Source organism: Pimephales promelas, chromosome 11, assembly GCF_988280905.1.
Source record: "Pimephales promelas chromosome 11, fPimPro1.hap1.1, whole genome shotgun sequence".
NCBI classification, from domain to species: Eukaryota; Metazoa; Chordata; class Actinopteri; order Cypriniformes; family Leuciscidae; genus Pimephales; species Pimephales promelas.
In genome coordinates, this window is record NC_142779.1 from 22,429,308 (window position 1) to 22,442,834 (window position 13,527).

At 38.5% G+C, this 13,527-nt stretch overlaps 1 protein-coding gene across 1 annotated transcript in view; it reads right to left on the bottom strand.

The window, feature by feature from the left end:
- The window catches only part of eys (EGF-like photoreceptor maintenance factor), a 302,080-nt gene that overhangs the window by 258,069 nt on the left and 30,484 nt on the right, over positions 1–13,527 (bottom strand). The window contains exons 7-9 of the mRNA XM_039651858.2: positions 8,603–8,707; positions 5,872–6,011; positions 1,765–1,928 (exon numbers count right to left, since the gene is read on the bottom strand). Coding sequence (XP_039507792.2) covers positions 1,765–1,928; positions 5,872–6,011; positions 8,603–8,707 — 409 coding nt within the window. The remainder of the gene's footprint in view (positions 1–1,764; positions 1,929–5,871; positions 6,012–8,602; positions 8,708–13,527) is intronic.

The window sequence follows — 13,527 nt, forward strand, 5'->3', positions numbered from 1 at the left end:
GGGTCCATTTAGGGTGTGCAATTGTTTCTTTTTTGGAGCAGAGTCTGACAGTTCGTAGTCACTACAAACCGTCGGTTTATGTTCTTTACATTTTTGGTTCAGTAGAGAAACAAAGCATACAGGTTTGGCACAACATGAGGGAGAATACATAATGACAGAATTTAAATTTTGCGTAAACAATCCCTTTATAATGCTAATATACATTATATGTGTATAAGGGGGAAGAACAAGTATTTGATGCACTGTGATTTTGAAGGTTTTCCCACTTACAAAGCATGTAGAAGTCTTTAGTTTTTATCATAGGTACTCTTCAACTGAGTGACGGAATCTAAAACAAAAATCCAGAAAATCACATTGTATTTGATGCATCATAAAAAGCAGACCTTAATATTTGGTACAGAAACGTTTGTTTGCAAGTACAGAGTGCATACGTTTCCTGTAGTTCTTGACCAAGTTTGCACACACTGGAGCAGGGATTTTGGTCCACTCCTCCATTCAGACCTTCCTCAGGTTTCGGGGCTGTCACTGGGAAATACAGACTTTCGGCTCCCTCCAAAGATTTTCTATTGGGTTCAGGTCTGGAGACTGGCTAGGCCACTCCAGGACCTTGAGATACTTCTTATGGAGCCACTTAGTTGCCCTAGCTGTGTGTTTCGGGTTGTTGTCATGCTAGAGGATCCAGCCACAACCCATCTCCAATGCTCTTACTCTTGCGATACATGGCCCCATCCATCCTCCCCTCATTACGGTGCAGTCGTACTGTCCCCTTTACTGTCCCCCAGAAAAGCATCTTCAAAGAATGATGTTTCCACCTCCATGCTTCACGGTTGGGATGGTGTTCTGGTTGTACTCATCCTTTTTCCTCCTCCAAACACGGCGAGTGCAGTTTAGACCAAAAATCTCTATTTTTGTTTCATCAGACCACATGACCTTCTCCCATTCCTCCTCTGGATCATCCAGATGGTCATTGGCAAACTTCAGATGGGCCTGGACATGTGCTGGCTTGAGCAGGGGGACCTTGGAGTGCTGCAGGATTTTAATCCATGACGGCGTAGTCTGTTTACTAATGGTGGTCCCAGCTCTCTTCGGGTCATTGACCAGGTCCTGCCAGGTATTTCTGGGCTGATCCCTCACCTTCCTAATGATCATTGGTCCCAGACCAAGGGAGATTGACCGTCATCTTGAACTTCCATTTTCTAATGATTGTGCCAACTGTTGTTGCCTTCTCACCAAGCTGCTTGCCAATTGTCCTGTAGTCCATCCCAGCCTTGTGCAGGTTTACAATTTTATCTCTGATGTCCTTACACAGCTCTCTGGTCTTGGCCATTGTGGAGAGGTTGGCGTCTGTTTGATTGAATGTGTGGACAGGTGTCTTTTATACAGGTAACGGACTCAAACATGTACAGTTAATAAAGGTAATGAGTGGAGAACAGGAGGGCTTCTTAAAGAGAAACTAACAGGTCTGTGAGAGCCGGAATTCTTACTGGTTGGTAGGTGATCAAATACTTATGTCATGGAATAAAATGCAAATTAATAACTTAAAAATCATACAATGTGATTTTCTGGATTTTTGTTTTAGATTTTGTCACTCGCAGTTGAAGAGTACCTATGATATAAATGACAGACTTCTATATCATTTGTAAGTAGGAAAACCTGCAAAATCAGCAGTGTATCACATAGTGGGGGGAGAACGAGAATATATATATATATACATATATATTTGCATTTGCTGTATTCTAAACTTGCATTCTCGCCCAGACTTACCTGTACCCACCAACCTCATCCACGCAGGTGGCTCCGTTCTGACACCTGTGTTGGACACACTCATTTATGTTGACCAAGCAGGTCAGTCCAGTCCATCCAGGTGCACAAACACAACCGTAACTGGTGTTGTTTTTAAGAACACAATGTCCTCCATTGGCACATGGCTGTCAAAATTAAAATCAACCATTATTCCAGAACAAACCCTTCATTTAAATATGTGTGTAAAGGTAATTCTGATCTTTTGTAAACAGGATTGCTTGGTCCCGTTGTTAAATAAAACATGCTGGTTAATGAAGGAAAGCAAATGCATTTTAATTGCCATTTACGTTGGTGATTATCAGCACAAGTAAAACAAATCCAAATGATCAAGCGTGTTCAAAAGGGGCATGCAATTTGCCTTTGGTATAGTTCAGTGACAAAGCATGCAAACAGCTTCACACATCTTCAAAAGAATATAGCATGCAAAGAACATTTTTTTTAACCTACTCTTTCATGTGCTTTAAAGGAAGTGGAAGAGGGTGGTGTATGCATTTTAAATACGTTCATGGACTAAAAAGTGCATGATATGCCTTTTCGTTACCATAAAAAAAATTGTTTATACTTGACATGAGTCAAGCTTTTTCATTTATTTATTTTCTGTTTTGTCATTGATAAAACAGTTCAGCTGACTTGAAGTTTTGTTGGCGTAATGGACCACTTGCACTGAGCTTAGTGAAGCATTTCCGTTTGTAAATAGCATGTCTCACTTATTTCCAGTTATGTTTACGTTCAATTTACTGTGGTCAAGGAGTTGAACAAATGCCACCTAAAATGAGTGTCCGCAATACGATTAAAGAATTTGGCATTTTTTATTGACAGGAGGTATATTCTGAGGTTTACTGTGTGCAGAATTTTTCAAATTTATCGGTACATGAAGTTTTAATCCAACCCAAGCCGATCTGAGAAAGCAGCGGGTGTTAAAACTACGCCATTATTTCACCATAGGGTGTCAGCGCTCGTCTAAACCAGTGGCCGTGATGCTGAAGTGTATGAGAACAGATTAATAGCATCAGTAGTAGGAACCAAACATTTATTTATTTGGATTAAATATGTGAATCATTCTGTGACATTTTTCAATGTCAATCTTTTCACCATTTACATGTTCATGCCCAAAATACTATAATATTCGAAGTAGTTGACTGTCATACTTCTCTAAGCTGTGTAGGTTATTGAATATTTTAACATTGTTAAAGGGACCTCACGAGCATTCATTCATTCAACTATTTTAAAAGACTGGAATAAACATCAGCACACACAAGCAATCCTTTTATAGTCAATTTCATTTAAAAATGAAAACCCAACAGGTATGAAATGTCAAAAAGAGGGAAGAAAAACTGTTAATGAGAAGACGAGCATATAGGACTGCTGCAGCTTAGTGGATAAATGCAGTTCCCTTTCGTTCGGGAAATCCTACGGAGTTTCCAACAAATTGGGATCATGCTAGGGAGACCAATTTCCTTCGAGTGAATTAGAACGAGCCAATGAATATTGGCGTGCAGAAACTGAATATATATTGGCATGCAGGACCCCACCAGCCAGTGTGGGTATAAAGCGGAAGCGAGAGCACACACGTATGCTTTTAGATTCAGAGCCGACTGGTTGTGTCCTCTGAGTGGATGAGCTTCAAGATTATTAATTTATCTTCAAGCTCAACGAGTCCTCGAGACCTCTCTTTGTTGGTGTGATGGTGCTTCAGTGATCTTCGCAATCTCCTGGGTACCAGATGCTGTTTCAGGTGATCTGCTTTTTTTCAAAGAGCTTTTGTCACAGCTGGTATTCGGTTGAGTGAAGATCGCGTCTGCATGACCACATCGGCAAGTTGTTCGCCTCCCCTTTCTCGTAAAGGTTTGAGCCGCTCAGTGTACCTGGTGCCGTCGAGCTGCCGGCTGACAGCGCTGGATTTCACAGCAACCAGCGTGCATCATTCGGTGCTCTTGACTTTTTGATCAAACAAGGTGGAGTCCCTTTGCCTATTCCCCTCGATCTAGTTTCTCTTCTAGTGGCCACCGGAAAAGGGCTACTTTGTTTAATAGCCACACCTTTCCCCCTCTTCAAGCACTCAGATGTCAGTAACGCCGCTACGACCATGTCACTCTCGTCTTTCGCTGGGCAAGGATTCCCCTCCTTCCTTCGCCTCGGGACAGCAAGAAGCCGAACGGCCCAGAGAAAGTTGGGCTTTCCCTGCTGCCTGCCCCTCGGTGAAAGCAAGTAGGTGTTGCTCCGCACACCCAGACCCCTCTCTCGACAGCAGCAATGGCTCCGGAGTTCAGTACCTGCCTTCCACCTCGCTGCCCCTCCACAGGTACGCCGGTGGTCCGGGTCAGCTCGTTGGTACGGTCACTCAAAGCCTGGTTAGCATTTCCAAGACCGTCCCATTGGCTCATCCGTACCATCCGGCTGGACTATGCAATTCGGTTTGCCCGCCGGGCCCCCAAGTACAGGGGCTTCTGCTTCACCCAAGTGCGGCGTGTAGATGCCCCTGTCTTGAGGAAAGAGTTCGACGCCCTGCTGGAGAAGGACGTGATCGAGCCGGTCCCTCCAGCCAAGATGAGGTCTGGGTTCTACAGCCTTTACTTCATTGTACCCAAGAAAAGCAGTGTGTTACAGCCGATCCTGGACCTGCACGTTTTAAATCGGGCCCTACACAAGCTCCAGTTCAGAATGCTCATGCAGAAGCGCATCTTCGAATGCACCAGTCACCAGGATTGGTTTGCAGCGATCAATATGAAGGACGCGTATTACATTCTTTCTAGACACAAACCGTTTCTTCAGTTTACAATCAAGGGTTGGGCATATCAGTACAAGGTCCTGCCCTACGGCTTGGCCCTGTCTTCACGGAAGTTGTGGAGGCGGCCATTGTTCCCGTGAGAGAACATGGCGTTCACATTATCTATAAAGATCTCGACGACTGGCTTATAATAGCTCACTCGTGAGATCTGTTGTGCAAACACAGGGACTTGGTCCTTGATCTTCAGCATCTCAACATTACCCCACATTGTCGCCCAACTTTCAGTCCTTGGTCGGATTCTGCCTTTCTGTGTGGTCTGCTGTGGTTTTCACGGATGCCTCTGCTAACTGATGGGGGGCCACATACAATGGGCATTCAGTCTTAGCTCTGTGGACTGCATTGGCACATTGATTGTCTAGAGTTGCAAGCATTACGATTAGCCTTGTGCTGCCTTAAAGGTATGCTTCTAAACTGGTGAGTACGGACAGCCCTACGACTGCATCGTACATCAACCATCAAGGTGGCCTACGCTCCGTCGTATGAAAGTGAAATGAAACCAAAAGAAAAGAAGTCTTGCTTACGTATGGTAATTGTGTGTGCGCTAACAGGAAACTCCCAATATGTACTAAATAGAATGCGGAATTCGTTTTGCAAGTAGTCCATTATTGCCCAAAATCAAAAGGTCATTATGGATTCCATGCATCCCTTATCACCAATAATGTCATAATAGTTTGATTTAAGAATATATGATTGACGGCCATTTTTTGCAGCATGAAGATACATAATTCTGTAAAGTTGGTGCTTAATTATATAACTAAGTCTGAGTTTGTTTCTACAGTTGATATTATATGATATTAAAGTTTAAGTTAACTGATTAATGCATGCATTTGGTGAAATGTTTATTTTATTTTTAATAATTCTGATGGGTCAGAGACATTGCAACTTTCCCGATTATCAGTGAATGATAAAGTCATTAATGGATACCTTATTTTTTGGCATTTGTAGTCTTTTAATTACAAAAGGTTGTGTTAATATCTGTAAACATCTGTAGACTTGTGTATTTTTTTTCTATCCATCACTGGATAAAACTTTTGTATTGTGAACATTATATTTATATAATTTCTTTTTTTTTCTTTGAATTTGATTATTTGAACATGAGACAGTCCAGTTTGTTTGTTTGTTTGTTTAATTTATTATTACTTTTGTTGGAATTATTGTAATAATGGTGTTAATGCGCATATAAAATCATATTTCCTAATTTACAGTAATAGTTGAGAACATTGCAATGAAATTATTTGAATTACGAGGGACTAAAAGGGGAAAACCAATTCTGTACCTACCTGTAGAGAGCGAGGGCACCGAGTGTGACAAACATGGAGCTGGTCACCGGGCAAATCCACACAGAACGTTCCAGGAGGACAGGTGACATTGGGAAATGCGCAGGTGTTTATGTCAATCTCACAGTCAACACCAGTGTATCCTGCAAAGGGAGGTGAGAAAGGTAAAACAATTTAAAGAATTGTTTAGCCTTTACCATGGATGCCTCCTTGATAGGGAACTAAAAGAAATCTTGTGTAAAACTAGAATTTAAAAGATTAAACAAGACTGAAACACCTTCACTCTTGAAAATGCACTCCATATATTCCTCATGTCATTGTGCCTCAATCAATGAGGTCAATCAATGAACATGAAGCAAGCTGGAAGTCAAATTTCTCCCTCTACCTTTGTTTCTTGGAAAAAGAAAGTAAAAGAAAACGGCAATCAATTTTTTCTCAAGCTTATTTAAAGCCTAAAAGTCAGTCAAAACAAATGAAAAGAACAAAATTGTAAAGGTCATAAAGAGTATTTTTTTCAAGGGCTTTTTTGAGTGGGAGAAAAAAAAACTGGTTTGCTTGCATTTGTTTTACAAAATGAAAAAAAAATAACATGTACATGGAAGCTTGAGCAGGAAGATCACACTTATGGAAATGAAGGATGGGTCAGAATGGTCGATTAGACATGTTAAGTAATAGATTTATGTAGATTTTTTGTCCTTTTTTAACTTTCATATTTTTAACATGCCTCAAGAATGAGTTTTAAAGTTACCACATTTATAACAACTTTTTAAAACACAGCGTCACGGCTGTGCACGGAGATGAACCCAAACGCAGACGGTGTACAATGAACTCAGGGTTTATTAGGACAAAACAGGAAAACAAAACCCAAGAGGGGGCAAAACAGACGAAACAAGGGAAATAAGACTGACAAGACTAGAAAATGACTGAACAAGAAACCAACAACACTTTGTATAATACTACTAACAACGACTTTCAATGACAATGCTTTTCACAGACTACTCACAGGTAACATTTGGCCGAGATGAACCGACACAAGACAGAAAACACAAGGGGATTATAATGACAAGGACAGGTGAAACTGACTAGACAATACTCACAAGACTAGGATAACAAGGGGGCGGGGTAACGTAACGAGACAACACAAGCACATGGCCAAACAGGCCATGCGCTTGCACACAAAACATGATTCTGTCACGATCCTGCCTCACGACTAGAGAAAATCAAAGACAAGAAGGCAGAATCATGACACACAGAGACCCCTACATTAGGTTCCATTCTGCTGCGCTTCATCCAGCTGTTTTCTTGTGATATTTTATGATTATTTAATTACATTAAACAAATTGCTTCATGTTCCAATTCAAACGAATAAAAAAAAAATATGTAAATACAATATTCAAGATTCAAAAGTGTACAGATATTTACTCTATTCCAAACAATCCAGACCGTATGCTCACTAAATTATCGATTTTATAATGCCAGGGTTGCAGCACATTTGTAAATAAAAATGTGAGGCTTTTTAAAACCTTTTTAAGACCTGAAGAAATAAAAATCAATGCTGCACATTATGGGTGTGCAATACTGACAAACAATGATATCTTCTTTATATTTTCAAAGATTTTGTTGATAACAATAATCATGATGATATTTTGAGAGTGTGTTTTTGTGTTGGTACCATGGCTGGTTTAGGTCTGTTGTGGACAGCCATAGTAATAGTACACTCTAACCACAGTTTAAACATGGTACTGTATTATAGTAAAACTGTGGTTAAACAAAATGGTAGTCAATCCGCCAAAAAAAAAAAAAAAAACATGGTTACAACACTTTACCATAATAAAACCATGGATAATTCGGGGATAGTTAATACACACACACACACAAAACATAATTCTTTCATAATTTTCTCACCCTCATGTTGTTCCAAACCTGTATTTTCCTCTTTCCTCTGAGGAACATTTAAGTTCTGTTGACAAATGTCTCACTGTTTTTTTTTTTTTTTATCTATTCAATGGTCAACGCTAAGCAAAACTGTTTAGTTACCATCATGTTCTGCAGAACAAAGTAAATCTTGACACGAGGGTGAATAAATAATGGCATCATTTTAATTTTTTTGGTCCCTTTTTTAACCATCCCTTTAACTATTTTACATTTACAACAATTTTACATACTTAAATTTTGTCCATTATTTAAAAATGGCCAAGTCAAGTTTTTTTTTATTTTTTATTATAAAAAAAAAAAAAAAAATCTTCAATCCATTTATGAGGAAGTCATTCAATGATTCTCCCTTTTGCATCTCTTTCTCTGCATGAGCGGCGAGTATGCGTGGGCAGGTTTAGGGAGGGGGCGTTTGGGACTCTGGGTCCTCTACTCATTGAGCGGAAGGGAGCAGCTGGCAGAGAAGCATGCTTGTAACCCCGCCAGTGAGTTGCCAATCTCTAGGGTGAGCCATCAGGTTGCATCAGTGAATGCAAATCATGCCTCAGAAAGAGTGAGCAGAACCAACAATTACGGGAGGAAACCATATCAATGCGGTGGCCTCAAAAGAGAAGAGCATTTCATAACACAATATTGACACAATTCTGCAGTACTAATGAGCTCTGGCAGTGTGAGAACGGGAGTGATTTGTTCACCTGTCAGTCAGAGCTGCTGGTGCTGGCACTGTGGGGATTTATGGCACAGTCAAAAAAATAAGGCAGGGGAAAAAAAGCTCTTTCTAAGGAATAAGAGAAACTCATACCTGAAGGACAGGCGCAGTTGTAGTATCCAACAAAGTCAGTGCATGTTCCCTGGTGCTGACAGGGACTGGAATCGCACTCATTTACTTCAGCCTCACAGTAGCATCCTGCAGGAAGACAGGGGTGTGAATGGAGTGTTAGTTAAGCTTTTATGCTCCGTCTCCCCTAAGATATTGACTTCACTTTTGACATTTGGGATTTAGAAGTAAATTTGGAATATACCACTTGTTGTGTATGTGATTGACTCTTTTTTGGAGCCTATCTCTAGCGGCCAGTCGATGAATTTCAGTTTAAGTCACTGTGTTGGATTCAAGAGAAAAACCGAAAGGTTGCTGCATGTTCTGATCTGAACTAAGCTTAAATGAAAATGATAAATGTTTCTTTAGCAACTGACTGAAATAAAAAAGAACTTATAATAAAGCTATAGGAATATTGAAGGGCCCGTTCTTCGTGATCCCATGTTTCAAACTTTAGTTAGTGTGTAATGTTGTTGTTAGAGTATAAGGTAACACTTTAGAATACTGTATCTTACTTACTGCATAACTAATAAGGAATTATTGACGAACTAATAGGTAATTCTTCATTAACTACTTCTTCACTACTGTTAACTACTAAGGAAGATGTGTTAACTAATCAGTATGTAATATAATTTTATGATTGTGTTAAGTATCCGTTAGTTAATCAATAGCTAATGAATTCTGTCATACCTCCTGAAGAACTACTATTAATTATCTATTAATTAAGGTTCAAGAAAAATAACTATTTAGTAACTACTAATTAACAATCATACACAGTAGTCAGTTTGTCATTCTTCAGCACTAATAAGAAAGATAAGTGCAGACATTTACCTATAGGCTATGATCTGCAAATAAGCAAAAACATGTCATGTATATTACACCTTATTATTATACATTTTAAACTTATTTTGCACCATTCAAGTTCCGGCAATATGGCGGTAGCCACATACACTGAGCCTGGGTTCTCCCAAGGTTTTTTTTCTCCATTCTGTCACCTGATGGAGTTTTGGTTCCTTGCCACTGTTGCCTTTTTCACCTCTCTTCGCCTTTGTCGCCATTGGCTTTTGGCTTGCTTAGTTGGGGACATTTAACATTTAATTTTAATTTAACAATAATATTATAACATTGTTTTCCTATTATCTATGTGAAGCTGCTTTGAAACAATTTTTATTGTAAAAAGCGCTATATAAATAAAGGTGACTTGACTTGACTTGACAGTGATTTGGTGACACAAGAGCGCGGGCATTTGCATCCTCCTCTGGAGAGTTCTCAGCGCTGCCGATTTGGTGCATTTCTTTAGCGAAATATAGATTTGTGTACGTTTTATTTAATCCATAAAATCATTACTGTGCTGTAAATCATTTTGTTTTATGCAAGGCAACATACACGATGTCAGTTACCCTGTAGCTAGCTAAATCTATTTACATCAGATGTTAAAATCTGTTCTCAGAGCTGTGCACTGTTATGGGCAGGTTATGGAGTCAAGTATTTTTTTTTTATTCTAAAATGTTTGTTGAATGAGTTTAAAATGTAAACAGTATTATACATGTTAAAACGAAATACAGTAAGTTTGATTTGAGTCAGAATTATGTGGTAATTATTTATTAATTACTAATGGGTTCCCTATATTGTCACTTTAAAATACTGTTTCAGGTTCTAAGTAATTCCTGAAGGACTATCTAATAATTATTTATTAATTACTAATAAGTTCCTTATATTTTTACTTTAGAAGACTGTTTCAGGTTATAAGTAGCCTAATTCCTAGATAATAATTTGATAATTCTTTATTAATTACTAATGGGTTCCCTGTATTGTCACTTTAGAATACTGTTTCAGGTTCTAAGTAATTCCTGAAGGACTATCTAATAATTATTTATTAATTACTAATAAGTTCCTTATATTTTCACTTTAGAAGACTGTTTCAGATTATAAGTAGCCTAATTCCTGGATAATTATTTGATAATTCTTTATTAATTATTTAGGGGTTACCTATATATTCACTTTAGAATACTGTTCCAGCTTCTAAGTAATTCCTGCAGAATTATTTGATACTTATTTATTAATTACTAATAAGTTCCCTATATTTTCAGTTTCCCTCAGTCGTTGCCTCAAATACATGAATTTACTCAGTGGCTTTCTATGCTGAGGAAAACAGACACACACAGTATTGTATATAAAATATACAAATAATTTGAGGTTAGTTTTGCATGACTGTTCAGTAGTTACTTCTTAGTTATTTTTCTTGAACCTTAATTAGTAGATAATTGGTAGTAGTTCTTCAGGAGGTATGACAGATTTCATTAGTTATTGATTAACTAACTGATACTTAACACAATCATAAAATTATATACTGCTTAGTTAACACATCTTCCTTAGTAGTTAACAATAGTGAATAAGTAGTTAATAAAGAATTACCTATTAGTTCGTCAATAATTCCTTATTAATTCTGCAGTAAGTAAGATACAGTATTCTAAAGTGTTACCGAGCATAAATAATATCTGTAAAATTATAAAGCTCAAAGTAAAAGTAGCCTACATTGAACAGTCCGTTTGAACTACATCCCTCAACTTCCTTCTTTAATGACGTCAGTAGAACAGTTTTTTGACTAACGTCCGCCCACAGGAATGCTCCCTCAACTTTTTCAACTTGCGCACTTCTTACTGTGTTTACTCAGCTCTTACGGTGATTTTCTGAAGTAAAACTGATGCTTCATCTTTTGTGTGATGTACAATAAACTTTATTAAACTCATTAGTATATGTTTGATCATCATTCGGACCTGGTCCGAAACAGCAGACTTGTAGGCTGGATACATACAACTAGATGACATACAAGTTATAATATCCGTAATTAAACTACTAATCTATACCTGTTCCATCTCTATACAGCACTCTGACTCTATAGGCATTATTGTCCGACTCGAAATGAACACCGTTACTGAGAGTTTCTGATATTATCATCATTCCGTGAGATGAAATTGTCCTGCGAGACTGACCGCGAGCTCATGAAGCTCCGCCCCCTGTGCCGGCAGCAGCAGCTTATTTGCATTTAAAGGGCACACACTAAAACAGTGCGTTTTTCTGAGCCACCAAAAATGACAATTTAAACATGCTGATCTGTTGGGTATTTTGAGCTGAAACTTCACATACACATTCTGGGGACATCAGAGACTTATTTTACAGCTTGTGAAAAGGGGTATAATACGGGACCTTCAAGATTAAAACGATAAAAGCACAATTACAAAAACTTGCTAGTAACTAAAACTAATATCAATACTGAAAATATATAAAATGCACCATTTACAATACCTTTTTATGCTACTTCTATGACTTTTTTGTCTGAAATTAGCTTGACAGACATTATAAATTGAACTGCATCATTACCTTTTACCTCTGGAAACTTAAATGGGGCATATGGGATTTTTTGTGTGCATGTTAAGGCAGTTCGTAATCAGCAGCAATTCAAGAACTGTTCTGAAGGTCGTATTCCCAACTGATTGGCAGATCAGAGTCTAATATTGTTGATCCAGATGCTACTTCGTAATATTTAACTTAACATCGAATCACATCAATCAAATCTTTGCATGGAAAAAGCAAGGCAAGCTGTGGAGAGAAAAAAAAAAAAAGATTCAAAAGTCTTATCCAGTGCAAGATCTGCTTCATCAACGCTTTTCTCTGTTGTGGCAGAAGTCACATTATCTTCCCTCAACATGTCGTCTGACTTTTGGAGGAAGATTATAATGAAAGCACTTGACATTTCACATTGGCCTTCTGGCAGTACTGTGGTGAGAAATGGGGCAGGGATGATCGTTTTTAAGTCTCTAGGGTCATTAATCGAAGGAGATATCGCTAGCATCATCGAGACGTCTAAATAAAACATTGAGGTTTCAGCTGTGACATGTTTTCTCCTAGTAGTATTCTAATCTGTTATACAGTCCAGAGAGGCAGAAATCATCAGGTGCCTATTGTCGCTGACAATTGGGATGTGGAAAGATGGATTTCTTCATCTGCTAAAAAGGGAAATAGAGCCATCAGGGAGAATAAGAGGTGATAACAAGGACACAGAAGCATGGGCGATTATCCCAGTGACAATAAGAGATCTGCCATGTAATATTAAAAGAAATGGGATGACATTTTTCAGGCAATACAGCTTAATTACATGTTACGGTTTATAGGTGGCATGAATTGCAGATCATCTATCATTCATGTAAAGTGCCTATAAAAGACTTCATATTTTCCTATGCAAGAGCATTAAAATGCAACGCATATCACCGGGATCAACACGTCATGACTGATGAAATCCAGTAAATCATTCCTTGTTTGTTTATTTGTTTCTGGGTTGCTTAGGCAAATAGATCCTCCTGTGCTTATGTGCTGGTGGCCAATGAACGATCCTGCTTTCCCAGTTAGATTTACCGATTCAGTGTTCTCTGACCTCTATTTGCCCTTCATTTAGCAGGCATGATGAAACAAATTACAGAATAATCCAGTTAGGAGGGCAATGTGCAAAGATGAGTTACGGTAAAGAGATGCCTCAGGGCAGGGGGACTCGGCTCAGTGGCACACACACACTCACTCACATTACAGCGGATGATATAGACGTTGGACATGAAACTGAGTCATTCAGGCTAGGGCGAAATTCAGAACTGGCTCCTTTTCAAATTCATGAGTTGGAATTTGAATAGAAATGGCCATGCCCACAGGATATTAAACGACAAGAATAGTAATTTACGGAACTGCAATTCCAAGAATTGGTCAAACACAAATTATGTAATGAAACATAATTACATCCTTAATTTAGACTAAATATATTGTCCTGGTAGAATGTTTTTCCCAGTATGTCAAACAAAACCAAACAAACAGCTATTTGATCAAACCATTAAATGTACACGCTTTATACAAAATAAATATTA